The sequence below is a fragment of the Prionailurus bengalensis genome, chromosome C1 (assembly GCF_016509475.1).
Source record: "Prionailurus bengalensis isolate Pbe53 chromosome C1, Fcat_Pben_1.1_paternal_pri, whole genome shotgun sequence".
Taxonomy (NCBI): Eukaryota; Metazoa; Chordata; class Mammalia; order Carnivora; family Felidae; genus Prionailurus; species Prionailurus bengalensis.
Genome location: NC_057345.1, coordinates 51,667,335 through 51,682,500, shown reverse-complemented (window position 1 = coordinate 51,682,500; position 15,166 = coordinate 51,667,335). Strand labels below are relative to the sequence as shown.

At 36.3% G+C, this 15,166-nt stretch overlaps 1 protein-coding gene across 3 annotated transcripts in view; it reads right to left on the bottom strand.

Annotated features, from left to right (window-relative positions):
- ATG4C (autophagy related 4C cysteine peptidase) overlaps positions 1 to 15,166 on the bottom strand; it is a 91,894-nt gene that overhangs the window by 42,042 nt on the left and 34,686 nt on the right. For all 3 annotated transcript variants that reach the window (XM_043575156.1, XM_043575157.1, XM_043575158.1), the window contains 2 exons: positions 9,370 to 9,453; positions 873 to 1,106 (listed from right to left, as the gene is read on the bottom strand). In XM_043575156.1, the coding sequence (XP_043431091.1) occupies positions 873 to 1,106; positions 9,370 to 9,453 (318 nt within the window). The remainder of the gene's footprint in view (positions 1 to 872; positions 1,107 to 9,369; positions 9,454 to 15,166) is intronic.

Genomic DNA, 15,166 nt, shown 5'->3' with positions numbered 1-15,166 from the left:
AATGAGGCACAGATTCAGAGAAATAGTCGGGACTGTGAAAAATATCCCCATTCTTGCCCTTGATTGCATACGACTACAAATAAATCATCCCAGAGAAGTTTATAAAAATTCTTTTTCCGTGTATTATCCATACCACTCTTGAATAAACATTCTCTCTAAATAATCTCATCAATAATCCCTACAGAAAGGTTACCAAATATCTGCCATGCATTACAGGGAAATTGTCTAACACTTTTAAAATATGATAACACTTAGCAATAACCATGTATGATAGCCTAAAATCATAAACTAAAATCTTCCTACAAATGTACAAATTATAAAAAATGGACTAGTAGAAATGGTAAGAAAGATGGCACATTTTTAAAAAGATATATGTAAATTAAGTATCAGTGACATTTTTGAGACTGTAATATAAGCAGGATGACCTTACTAAGAATATGCCTAATCAGTTTAACTGATTATTATCATATTTCTAAAGATAAAAATATTTTAAAGCATTATTGATATATAGAGAGAAAATAAACCAGTTTAAATATAAGATTTAAATAATATAAAAATATCAACTATCTGCTCAAAGTCACTGTATTGACCTGCCCAAGATTTATTGAACTGGAGATAATCCAGAGAGCTCAATCAAAAAGAACTAAGTAGTAACAACAACAAACTCCAAAGACTACTAAAAACTTATACTTATGTATAAGTCATACCTAGCTTAGTTCAGTAAAGATGGAATATGCTAGATTAGTTACAACTTTTAGAAGAAACAAGGGAGTCAAGAAATTAACCAAAGTAAATTTTATGCAGTTTACAAGCTGGAGTCCAAATTTAAGAAGACAAACAAAAATCCCCCCAAAAACAGAGATTTGATTTACCTCTACCAAGAAAGTGTAGTATGAGTCCTTGAGCCAATAGCATCTGGCCAGTTCTTAATGTACAGCCCCAACCACAGTCTGTTGTCAAAGTCGAGCCTTCTATTTGAGGAAATTCTTCCCTGTAGGTCAGCCATATTCTTGAAATGAAATCTTTACGAAATTCTTCTACATTTCCCGCAATTACATGATCTTCTATTGTACATCCTGATCTTGCAGGTAACAGTTTATTTTCATCTACAAAATAAAAATATATAGTCTAAATATATGCAAAGGAAAATCAGTAATGATATTATGTTCCCTTACTGTCCATAAGACAGGAAGTATGTTATAATTTTTCTAATACTTTTTTTTTCAATTTAAATGAAGATAAATGTTATTCTGCCTAATCAGGCTATTATGAAAATCAAATGAGAATGGATGCTGAAATGTATTGTACACTCTAGAACTAGCTAATATAAAGTATCATCAGTAATATTGTTGTTAATAATAGTACCCTATATTCTGAATATAATCAACTCTTTTATGAGGGGATAATATTAAAATACCTTTTCTTTTTGCCTCATTTGGCTCAGGATGTAGATATTAGTGCTCTCTAAAATGAGATTTGCAAATAAAATATCATGATTTGTCAATATGTAAAATGAATATAATCACATAAGCTGGTTCTTAAAATCAAATAAAATGTGCACACTGTATTTATTGCCATGAATATTTATACTCAAATTATAAAATCAAAACTAAGAAGCTAAAGAGTAAGAATACAAAATTCCTAAACATACAGTTATCCTTTCATGTTGAAATACAATTTTTAAAAACTGCTGCCACCCACATATGTCATTTTAAAAGGCCTTTTCAAATTGATTGTCTGTAATACAATTTCTATGTGAGGGGCACCTAGGTGGCTCAGTTGGTTAAGCGTCTGACTCTTGATTTCAGCTCAGGTCATGATCTCACAGTTTGTGAGATCAAGCCCCGCATTGGGATTCTCTCTCTCTTCCTCCTCTTTCTGTCCCTATCCTGCTCATGCACGCACTCTCTCTCTCTCTCTCTCAAAATAAATAAATAAGCTTAAAAAAAAACCAAAACAGAATTTCTATGTAAAAACTACAGTTACTGTTTGCCCAATAATCTACAAAACACTAGTGCTCCAAATGAACTGACATTCCTTGATTACTCTCTCAAAATGAACTGACATTCCTTGATTACTCCTAGAGAGTATATTTAGTCATGTTTACAACCTCAACATGTAGCACACTACATAACACAAGTAAATCCTAATAAATGTTGCTTGGTTTGGGTGGGTGGACAGGTGGATAGATAAATCTGGCTAAACTCTCAATTCCAAGGAGTTCAATTTCCAATGCCCTTCTGCAGGATATTAAAGCAATTTTATCATGCTTTTTTTTTTATCCTTGCTCACCTATCCCTCTTTAAACTCATTCTGAAAAAATTACAATCACCTAAACTTCATAATATTCAGATTAATGGTGCTAAGTTGTGGCATACAGTTTCAGTGACAATAAAAAGAATGACCGACAAGCCCCCAATATCAATGAATTTCTCTCAATATTTGAGTTTGACGTTAATTACAAATAAAAATGCATGGAAATTGAACATGGCACTACAAATATGTCCAAACTTTCTACTTTAAAGAAAAAAATTTGTTTACGTTTTTTTATTTACTTACAAAAGGAGACAGAGACTGCGGGAGCAGGGGAGGGGCAGAGAGAGAAGGAGAGAGAGAAAATCCCAAGCGGTCTCCGGCGCTGCCCCCACAGAGCCCGACTAGGGGCTCAAACCCACAAACCATGAGTCTGAAATCAATAGTTAGATGCTGAACCAGCTGAACCACCTAGGTGCCCCCCAAAGTTCTACTTTAGAGACATTCAAATTTGTCTGAAATTTGACACAATAGTACATAACTCACACATCATCCTGAGGCTTGCCAAACATAATTCCTAATCTCCTCCCTTGATGAAGTAATTAATTCTTTATTCTTTTAAGATCTAGTCTTGGGCCACGTGGGTGGCTCAGTGGGTTAAGCATCTGACTGTTGATTTCTACTCAGGTCATGATCTCATGGTTCATAAGATCAAACCCACATCAGGCCCTGCGCAGTCAGCGCAGAGACTGCTTAGGATTCTCTCTCCCTCTTTTTCTGCCCTTCTCCCACATGTGTTCACTTTCTCTCTCTCTCTCTCAAAATAAATATTTTTAAAAACCTAGTCTCTAAAATTACTCTAAATTTACTCTAAATTTAAAATTTACTCAGAATATAATTGGAAAATTGCTAGTACTAACTGAACTTTATTGTCCTGTTGACTTTCCACTATAATAATACTACCTCTGCTATTCCACTTTCTGACTTTTCACAATCTTTTTTTCATGTTTGTCTATTTTGAGAGAAAGAGCACATGCACAAGCAGGGGAGGGGCAGTGAGAGAGGGAGAGAGAGAATCCCAGCAGGCTCCACACTGTCAGTGCAGTGCCCAACTTGGGGCTCAACCCTGCAAATCTGAGCTGAAATCTAGAGTCAGCTGCTCAACTGACTGAGCCACCCCAGCGCCCCTCTTTTCTTAATTTCCTTAATTAATAATATCTATAATATTTATCTATATCTTACCCTTTTCCAAATTTCAGGTATATTACAGGAGAAGGAATATTTTATTTTATGCACCCCTGAATCTTCAGCACCTAGTACAGAGTTCAGTCCATAGCAGATGTGCAATAAACATTTGTCAGGTGAATGTAAGATAAATGGAGCCAAAGGAAGAAGGTTTGGTTTTGTTTTGCTTTGCTTTGCTTTTGTTTTCTATGATGCTCTGGAGACACATGAGATCAGAGCTTTATGAACAAAGTCTCAAAGAACCACAACAAAAAAATGAAACGAAAGCTGATAAAAGAAATAGAAGAAAACTGCTAGTAACATTGAGGGTTCAGTCAAGGCTGACTATCACAATTAAACAAGCTAATATGAGAATCATAAGTAAAAAAAATTGTGAATTGAATCCTCAAAGACTACAGTTCTTGTAATTATCAGATATGGGATAAAGTAAGTAAATATTTAAAGGTCAAATTGCTGGGTCCTAAAATGTATATATTTTCAATTTTTCTAAGTACTCTCAAATTTCTCATAAGAGGTTGTAAATTTAAATATTTATCATAGAGAAGTTCTCTGCATGTGTGAACACATGTATAAGGATGTTTAATGTAGCTTTATTGAAATAAAAAGTTGGAAACAACTTAAGTATTCATTAATAGGGGATGTGATGAACAAGATTATTAATTTACTCCACAAATATTTATTGAGAGCCTTATTATGCACCAGGCACTGGAGTTAACACTGAAAGTATGAGAGGCACAGTTCTTACTCTCAAGGAGCTTACAGTTCAGCAGATGAGAAACATTAAACAAAAGTATAAAAGTTGTTAATCCCATTATGATATTTGTGGTGAAGCAGAAATACAGGCTGCTATAAAACTACAGAAGTAGACCAAATTAGAAAGGTTGCTAATGGATGCATTTCAAAATAGCTTAAACAATAAGGGGATGTATTACCATACACAAACAGAAGTCCTATGTAGGGATGGCTCTAGGTTGGTTAATTCAGTGCCTCTGTGACATCTAGGACTCCTGTTCTACTCATCGTCTCACTCTGCTAAATCTCAGCATGTTGGCCTTATCTTCACCCATTACTCCTTAAAGTAGCATGAGTCTGTTTCAGTACAAAGATAGGATATATGTTGGGGCGCCTGGGTGGCGCAGTCGGTTAAGCGTCCGACTTCAGCCAGGTCACGATCTCGCGGTCCGTGAGTTCGAGCCCCGCGTCAGGCTCTGGGCTGATGGCTTGGAGCCTGGAGCCTGTTTCCAATTCTGTGTCTCCCTGTCTCTCTGCCCCTCCCCCGTTCATGCTATGTCTCTCTCTGTCCCAAAAATAAATAAAAACGTTGAAAAAAAATAAATAAATAAAAATACACAAATACAAGAATAAAATTCTAAAAAAAAAAAAAAAAAAAAGGATATATGACAGATATGACAGAATCCAATGGAAGAAAAATTTTTCTTCTTTGTATTCTTTCTTTTTTTTTTAATGTTTGTTTATTTTTGAAACAGAAAGAGAGCAGAGGATGGAGAAAGAGAGAGGGGAACAGAGGATCCAAAGCGGGCTCCATGTTGACAGTAGAGAGCCAGATGCAGGGCTTGAACTCACAAACCATGAGATCATGTCCTGAGCCAAAGTTGGATGCTTAGGTCTGTATTATTTATTACAAATAGTGAATTTTTATTGTTTTAATAATTTTATATTAAATATTTTTTTGAAATTATGAGTTGTGCATTTACAGAGAAGATAAAAACCCTGTGTATACACCATTTTTGTTTTTGTTTTTGTTTTTTGAGAGAGAGAGAGTGCAAGCAGGGGAAAGCGGGAAGGGCAGAGAGAGAGGGACAGAGGATCTGAAGCAGGCTCTGCACTGACTACAACCAGCCTGATATAGGACTTGAACTCTCAAACCACAAGATCATGACCTGAGTCGAAGTCAGACAATCAACTGAGCCACCCAGCCCCTGTGAATATCCCTTTAAGGAGGATAACAAAATTGTACTCGACAAGAAAAATACATTATGAGTAATTTTTTATTTATTTACTTAATTTTTAATTCAAATATAATTAATATATGATGTTCTATTAGCCTCAGGTATATAATATAATGACTCAACAATTGTATACATTACTCAGTGTTCATCACAATAAGTGTATTCTTAATCTCCTTCACCTATTTCACCCAACTCCCCCCTCTCCACCCACCTCCCTTCTGGGAACCATCAGTTTGTTCTCTGTATTTAATTCTGGTTTTTTTGGTCTCTTTTTTACTTTGTTCATTTGTTTTGTTTTCTTAATTTCCACATATGAGTGAACTCATATGGTATTTGAGTAATTTTTAATCTGTTTGCTTCTTCCCAACGTTAGCCCTTTTATGCCAAAAACAAAACCCCATTATCTCAGTGTCCCTGATGATTTTATATTTCCTGTTTCTGACCCTTTTGAAAATGGAATCAAAATTAAAAACTTCTCAAGGCACCTGGGTGGCTCAGTCAGTTAAGTGTTCGACTTCGACTCAGGTCATGATCTTGCAGTTCATGAGCTCGAGCCCTGTGTCGGGCTCTGTGCTAGCAGCTCAGAGCCTGGAGCCTGCTTCGGATTCTGTGTCTCCCTCTCTGTCTACCCGTTACCTGCTCACACTCTGTCTCTCTCTCAAAAATAAATAAACATTAAAAAGATATTTTTTTTTAAAGAGTGCTGTGAGGACTCAATGAGTTAAGCATGTGAACTACTTGAAATACTACCTGGCACATTATAAATACTCAATAAATGTTAGCTGTTATCATTACAAGACATTTACAAGGCTTTAGAAGATTGCTGATAAATGAGATGCCAAAATAAGTCAACCAAAAATAAAAGCCTTGATAATGACATATTCTCACACACATTCTTTCCTTCTCTGTCTTACACACACACACACATACACACACGCACACACATACTCCTACACACAAAACCAAGCACAGACGTATAGTAGAAAAAAAGCCAGGAGTAAAGTGAGACACAGTCTTGGTTTAAATTACAACTGTGCCATTTAATACCTGTGTGACATTGGACAAATTATTTAACTTCTCTAAGCTCCTGTTTCATACTCATAAGATACTTGAATCAAACTTGTAGGCTTGCTGTGAGAATTAAAGAATTAAAGGCACTTCACAAAGAGCTTAGCATGATGCCTAACACAAAGAAGGCATTCATTAAGTGACATAAATTGTTAAAAGAAAATATATAATTATTAAAAGGATGGGCATATGTAGAAACTCAAAAACATCAAAATAAGTCAATAATTTCAGAAATTAGAACATCCTTAAGAATTGGAAAATCTGGAAGCAACTGAGTGGCTCAGTTGATTAAGGATCTGACTTCAGTTCAGGTCATGATCTCATAGTTCGTGGGTTTGAGCCCCACGTCGGGCTCTGTGCTGACAGCTCAGAGCTGAGAGCCTGCTACAGATTCTGTGTCTCCTTCTCTCTCTGCCCCTCCCCTGCTCACACTCTTTGTCTCCATCAAAAATGAATAAATGTTAAAAAAAAATTTTTTTTTAAAGAATTCAAAAATCTGGGGCGCCTGGGGCAACGGTTAAGCCTCCATCTCTTGATTTCAGCTCAGGTCATGATCTCACAGTTCATGGGGTAGAGCCTCATATCTGGCTCTGCACTGACAGAATGGAGCCTGCTTGGGATTCTCTCTCTCTTCTCTCTCTCTGCCCCTCCCCCAATCATGCTCACTCTCTCTCAAAATAAATAAACTTAAAAAAAAATAATAATTGGAAAATCTACCATCTTCAGGTTAACCAAGGTGATACTTTAAATTATTTGCATACACTTCTTTTTCTCAATCTTTTTCATTTAACTTATTTATTTAAATTCAAGTTAGTCAGTATAGTATTGGTTTCAGGAGTAGAACCCAGTGATTCATCACTTACATATAACAACCAGTGCTCATCCCAACAAGTGCCCTCCTTAATGCCCAGCACCCGTTTGCCCATTCCCTTACCCACTTCCCCTCCAGCAACCCCCAGTTTGTTCTCTGCATTTAAGAGTCTCTTATGGTTTGCCTCCCTCTCTGTTTTTATCTTGTTTTTCCTTCCCTTCCCCTATGTTCATCTGTTTTGTTTCTTAAATTCCACATATGAGTGAATTCATACAGTATTTGTCTTTCTCTGACCGCCTTATTTCGTTTAGCATTAATATACTCTAGTTCCATCCATGTTGTTACAAATGGCAAAATTTCATTCTTTTTGATTGTCAGATAGTATTCCACAGTGTATATATACCATCTTCTTTATTCATTCATCAGTTGATGGACATTTGGGCCCTTCTATACTTTGGCTATTGTTGATAGTGCTGCTATAAACATTAGGGTGCATGTGCCCCTTCGAATCAGCATTTTTCTATCCTTTGGATAAATACCTAGTAAATTGCTGGGTCATAGGGTAGTTCTGTTTTTAATTTTTGGAGAAACCTCCATACTGTTTTCCAGAGTGGCTGTACCAGTTTGCATTCCCACAAGCAGTGCAAAAGTGTTCCCCTTTCTCTGCATCCTTGCCAACATCTGTGGTTTCCTGAGTTGTTCATTTTAACCATTCTGACAGGTGTGAGGTGGTATCTTATTGTGGTTTTGATTTGTATTTCCCTGATGATGAGTGATACTGAGCATCTTTTCATGTGTTTGCTAGCCATCTGGATGTCTTCTTTGGAAAAATGTCCATTCATATTAGCATATACTTTAAAGTTATCATCAGAAAACTTGATAAAAAATATTATGATATCAATTCAGATAATATTTAACTAACACTCATAAGTCTAAAACTGTGAGGGATATAACAAAAGGGGTCATGATTCTCATCCTCAAACAGTTTACTAGAAACCCAAACCATATGGCAGTACATTATGTGTTACATAAAATACAGGTTCTTAAAAGAAATATGCCAAAACAGAGGCATAAAAAGTAGAATGGTCAATTGGTTAAGGGTCTGACTCTTGATTTCAGCTCAGATCATGATCTCATAATTCATGAGTTCAAGCCCCACATGAGACTCTGTGCTGACAGTGTGGAACCTCCTTGGGATCCTCTGTCTCTCTTCTCTCTCTGCCCCTTCCTTACTCACTCTCTGTCAAAAATAAATAAAACATTAAGAAGAAAAGTTGGGGCACTGGGGTGGCTTAGTCTGTTAGGCATCCGACTTCAGCTCTAGTCGTGATCTCATGGTTCGTGGGTTCGAGCCCTGCATCGGGCTCTGTGCTAACAGCTCAGAGCCCAGAATCTGCTTTGGATTCTGTGTCTCCCTCCCTCTCTGCCCCTCCCCTACTCGTTCTCTCTCTCTCGTTTCTCTCTCTCTCAAAAATAAGTAAACATTAAAGTTTTTTAAAAAAATTATTAAAATGGTATAGGGCACCTGGGTGGCTCAGTTGGTTAAGCATCCAACTCTTGATTTCAGCTCAGGTCATAATCTCACAGTTCATGGGATCAAGCTCTATGCTGACATCGGGCTCCATGATGACAGCACAGATCCTGCTTGGGATTCTCCCTCCCTCTCTCTCTGCCTTTTCTCGCTCTTGCACACATACATGCACACTTAATAATTTTTAAGTGTGCATACAGTTCAGTGGTTTTAAATACATTCACAATGTTGTGCTAATAAAATTACCACCATTTATCTCCAGAACTCTTCATCTCTCTCTCTCAAAATAAATAAATAAATAAATAAATAAATAAATATAAAAAAATTATTAAGAAGGTAAATTCTGTTATTATTTTACCACAATAAAAAAGAAGTAAAAAACAAAAAAAAAATATGCCAAAAGTAGATTGATCTGGAAATAAAACAATGAAAACTGTTACACAATGAAGGAATACAAAGATTTTTAAATGGGTTACAAATTTAGCACTTACCTTCATATTTAAAATGGTAACATTTTCCAAGCAACAATACAGGGGAATTTCTACTAAAATATGTCTTTGTTTTCAACACCCAACCTAAACAAGAAAAGAGAAAAACAGTTTTGCAATTAAAGGATTTCAGGCTAAAAGTGTAGCATTTTATTTTATTTTATTTCAAATCATCAATTCTAAACTATGAACATGCAGTTTTTTTCAAGAATGCAAAATATATGGACAATGAACTGAAAATACAGGTCATTTATGCTACCTTCAGATACAGTTAAGTATTTTAAACACATTCCATCATGTAAAGAACATGAGAAAGAAAAGAACTTAATTTTAATTTATTTTCAAACAGGTCACAATGTTCTTTTTTTCCCCACAATGATCTTATGGTATAAAACTTAAAAGGTACAAATTCTAGAGACACCTCAGTGGCTTAGTTGGTTGAGAGTCCAACTCTTGACTGGCTCAGGTCGTGATCTCAGGGCTGTGGGATCAAGCCCCACATCAGGCTCCACGCTGAGTGTGGAGCCTGCCTGGGACTCTCTCTCTTTCTCCCTCTGCCCCTTTCCCCTATGCGCACTCTCTCTTTTCTCTCAAGTAAAAACTAAATATTACAAAAAAATAAAATAAAATAACAGTATAGGAGTGCCTTAGGTGGCTTAGTCAGTTGAGCATCTGACTTCAGCTCAGGTCATGATCTTGCAGTTCATGAGTTCGAGGCTGCTTAGGGCTCACTGCTGTCAGTGCAGAGCCTGCTTGGGATCCTCTTCCCCGCCCCCCTCTCTGACCCTCCTCACTTGTGCGCACATGCGCGCTCTCTCTCTCTCAAAAATAAATAAATATTTTTAAAAAAACAAAAGTTACTTTAAAAAAAAAAACAGTACAAATTCTACTCCAGTTTCTCTGACATTAACTTCTTTTTCCCACATGCAACAAATGTTACCAATTTCTTGTCTTTCCTTCCATTTTAGATAATTAAAATATTTAAAGTAATTGAGTATTCCAATGAAGTAATTTACGGAAAAGGTAACACAGTCCACTACTGCTTGTGATAAATGTGAATCCCTGAAGTTTCCTAGGTAAATGTATAACCCCATCATTTCAGCCACCTGAGGATGTCTGAAAATAGTGAATAGAGCTTTCAGAGATCCTCATTTCCATTTCCACCTCCAAATCCCCAATTCCCAACTATAGTTGCAAATTCTTTAAGTTTTGTTCCTGCGAAACTATAGCATCTATCCTCTTGGTTTTTTATGATGCCATTAATAGTTCTTAATTTCCTGAGAAAAACACTTGCCCATTATATTCCTGAGTATTCCTAAGTATATGAAATCCCTGACTGCTAAGGATAGACTTAAAAGCAGCTCCTAACAAGCAAGAGCATATAAACAGAAAGAATCTGAAATTGGGAGCCAACAGACTTAGGTCTACTCTTAAGTAGACTATCTGCCATTTATATTGAAAAGTTTTTAGAAAATGTAAAATAAGTGACTTTTTACAAAAGTGCTCCCCAAAGTACTTTAATACAAATGAATACAAAAAAAGAAATAGAAATATGTATTCATAATAAAGATGATGCAAGTATTTGAATTTGCTAGAGAAAAGAAAGAATGGCAAATAAATATATGAATTGGGTTTTCCTTTACTTGGATTGCTGCAGTACTCTCCAAAACGGTTTCTGTGTCATCAGTTTTTCCTCATTCTAGCATATGCCACATGTCACTGCCAAATTAATCTCCCCGTGGCTCAGCTTTGAATAGGTAACTCTTCTGCTCAAAAACCATCCTCAGTGACTCATTACTTAACAGATTTATTATGAACTTCTCAGTGATACTAAAGACATTCCAAAATATGATACAAGTTACGTTTACAGTCATCTTTTCCACTACTTTTCACCTATACTCAAAGTGGGCTTTGCTGTTTGGCTCATACTATCCCATGACAAAAATATCCTCCCCAATATGAGCCTATCTACTTCTTACAGCTCCTGTGTGTGTGTGTGTGTGTGTGTGTGTGTGTGTGTGTGTTTGCAGAGCGAATGAGTGTGAGCCAGGGAGGAGCAGAGGGAGGAAGGGAAGAGAATCTTAAGCAGGCTCCACACCCTCCTGTGTGCACTTCGAAGCCAGTTTTTCTTTTTCCCACCTGGCTCTGATGCTCTTCTCTGAACTCCAGTGGGAAAATGGTATTTACTGATCCTATTCTATACCAGGAACTAGGCTAGGCACCTTACAAACATTATCTCTTAGAATTGTTAGTACTGTACCAGAATGATTCTAACTCCCAAATAGTAATAACCCCCTCCCCCTCTAAAGGCAGTATTTCTAAAGCAAATTCTAAGAACTTCACAAAAAAAACTTCAAATAAAAGGAAACAATCTTCAAGGAGGAACTTCTCTTTCTCCCTATGCTCTAGCCTCTGCCTACCCCCTCTTACCACTCACCAATCCTTCCTCAAGAAAAGAGAAGTTGTGAATCTGATTCTTAAGAGCCTGGGGCATTGCAAGGATCCACATTTTACTTGAGCACAGATTTATAGTGCTTTAAAGCTCAACCATGACTCATATGGTGCATACTCTCTCACTCTTACACTTCCTGTGCAAATCCTGGCAGGACCTAACCCTCATAATAGACTGACTTATTTTAATACTCCATGATGCTAGGTACATAAGAAAGCTCAGGACTTCTCATAAGGCCCAGCCATTTTCCTCTCTTTTTCCACAGGCATGTCAAAGCTGAATTAGGCCCGTATGCCAAATGACTAGTCTATAGAATATTCTTTTTTTCTTTTAATTATTTGGTTTTAGTTGACCAGTTTTCATTTTATCTTTATAAAAGTATTGTAAGAAACACAACTACCTCTACCCTAGCTTGTTGATGCTGAACCAGGATACCATGGCACACAGACAAAAAATGAAGGATATAAAATCCATAGAGACATGGGATAACAGAGCCTGGAGTATAGGAAGGAGCCATGAATAAAAGTATATTAATAAGTTCTTCTTATACATATTGAAAAATATATATTCACCAGAATTCTTCATACTGAAGAATATATTCTTATTTTGTATCTTAATCTCCCCTACTGTTTACCTTTAAGTCTCAGTTTATAGCAGAGGGAGGTGGGACAGAGACAAATGTCATTATGATTTCAAATGAAAACTAATTAAATAAAACTAAGTAAGTTAAGAAAAGTAAGTAAATTTGGCAAACAAGCCATTAAATAAATTGAAACGGGGCAGTGACTGTCTGTGAGGGGTGAGCATTGACCAGAAGGAAGCTTGAAGAAACTTTTTGGGGTGAAGGAAATTTTTTTTTCTTTTAATATAATTTATTGTCAAGTTAGCTAACATACAGTGTATACAGTGTGCTCTTGGTTTCGGGGGTAGATTCCCATGATTCATCACTTAAATACAACACCCAGTGCTCATCATAACAAGTGCCCTCCTTAATGCCCATCACCCATTTAGCCCATCCCTCCACCCACTTCCCCTCCAGCAACCTTCAGTTTGTTCTATATATTTAAGAGTCTCTTATGGTTTGCCTCCCTCTCTGTTTTTATCTTATGAAACAACTTTTTTCTTGTATCACACAGTTCTGTGGATTGACTGGGCTCAACAGAGCAGTTCTCCTGCTAAGTCTAACGTAGTGGAAATCAGATGGAGGGGCTCAACTGAGACACTGAATTGGCTGATGCTTTCTCTCTTAGATCATCTCAGGGCCTTTCTTCATCATGTGGTCTCTCCATGTGATTTTCTCCAGCAGAGTACCTAAAGTGGTGACATAACAGTTCAGAGCTCCAAATCAGAGCAAGCAGAAGTTGCCTCTTAATGGCCAGGCCTAGAATTGACACAGCCTCATTTCCTCTCATTCTATTGGTTAATATGAGGCACAGTCCAGCCCAGATTCAATGAGAAAAGAGACAACACAAGTATGATTAAAGATCCTTACTAAGGACGATCTTTGGAGAATAGCAATCATAAACAGAATGTTACAAAAAACCTATAGTCCATTAAGTCAGCTACCTGAAAACCACAAAGCTTTAAAAGATCCAAACAAGCCAAAGAATGTAGAAATAACAGATGATAATTATTTTTGGGAGGATCTGAAACACCCAGAAGAAGGATGGTTTACATATTAACCATTTTAAAAAAGGAAGTCAAGTTTACACACCTCATGAAGTCAGGTAAATAAAAGGAGAGAGGGGAGAAGAAAGCAAAAATTAAGCAGTTTTTCAAGAAAGTAAGGTCCAGAGTCTTTTAAATCTTAAGTGCTATGCCATTTCTAGTTCCATCTTCATCATTTCATAATATTGACATTGAAAAAAATAATCCTAAATTATGTTCACTATATTCAGAGAAGAGCAAGACTGAGGAACAGGGAGGCTGGATTTGAATACCACCAGTTTCATGACTTATTACCTAGATATGTGACCACAAATATGTTAATCTCAGTTTTCTAATTAAAAAAAAAAATCTCAGGAAGATATCCATCTCAGGAAGATATGAGATTTAAATAAGGTACATAAATCATCTACAAAATGCTAGGGAACCTGGGTGGCTCAGTCTGTTAAGCCTCTGTCTTCAGCTCGGGTCATGATCTTGCAGTTCATGGGTTCGAGCCCCGTGTTGGGCTCTGTGCTGACAGTTGAGCCTGGAGCCTGCTTCAGATTCTGTCTCCCTCTTTCTGCCCCTCCCCCAATCATGGTCTGTCTGTCTCAAAAATAAATAAACATTTAAAAAAAAATTTTTTTAATGCTAGTAAATGCTCAATCAATCTTAGTCCTTCCTGTACCACCCATACTACACAAACTCTAAGCAAGGAAAATACAGAAAACATTTTAGAGAGATTTTCAACCAATAAAATCAAACAAAAATACTAGTCCATAACTTGAAGCTATCTAGAACACTTAGTCACCTTAAACCATCTGTTCTTCAGAGATTAGAAATTACCATAATTTTATGATGGCCACTTAAGTATCTAGATAAGGAAAACAACACATATGTAAATAATAGTTTAACAATTCCTAGGATACTGATAAACTGGGTTATTCTAGGAGCACCTAGGTCTTAAGCTTAAGACTTTGGCTCAGGTCATGAGCTCATGATTCTTGAATTCAAGCCCCACATCAGGCTCTACACTGACAGCACTCAGAGCCTGCTTCAGATTCTCTGCCTCCTTCTTCCTCTGCCACTCCCCTGCTCACACACTCTCTCTCTCTCTGTCTCTCTCAAAAATAAATAAATAAACACTTAAAAATAAAAGTGATTTGTATTTTAAAAAATAGTAAAATAAAAATGGGTTATCTAGTGCCTGTATGACAATTTTCAACTTACAAATGAAATCTTCATCACATAACCTATTCACCAAATTAAATGGCTTAAAAAGAACATAAGCCTCTATTTGCAGATGACATGATCTTTACATACAGAAAATCCAAAAGAATCACAAAAAAAAAAACTATTAGAGCTAATAAAGTAGAACATCAAACTTACAAGACACAAGATAAAATTACAAAAAGCAACTGTATTTCTATATACTGGCAACAAATAAACTTAAAGAAAGAAAACAATTCACTTTAAAATAGCATCAAAAAGAATAAAATACTTAGGAATAACTTTAACAAAAAAGGAAATAAATACTTTCCTAAATACTTAGGAAAAACTTTAACAAGCTTTATAAGTAGAAAATGACAAAACATGATTGAAACAAAAAATTACAAACCTAAATATAAGGAAACATATCCCATGTCCATGGATTGGAAAGTTTAATATGGCAATACTATACAAGTGATCTACAGATTCACT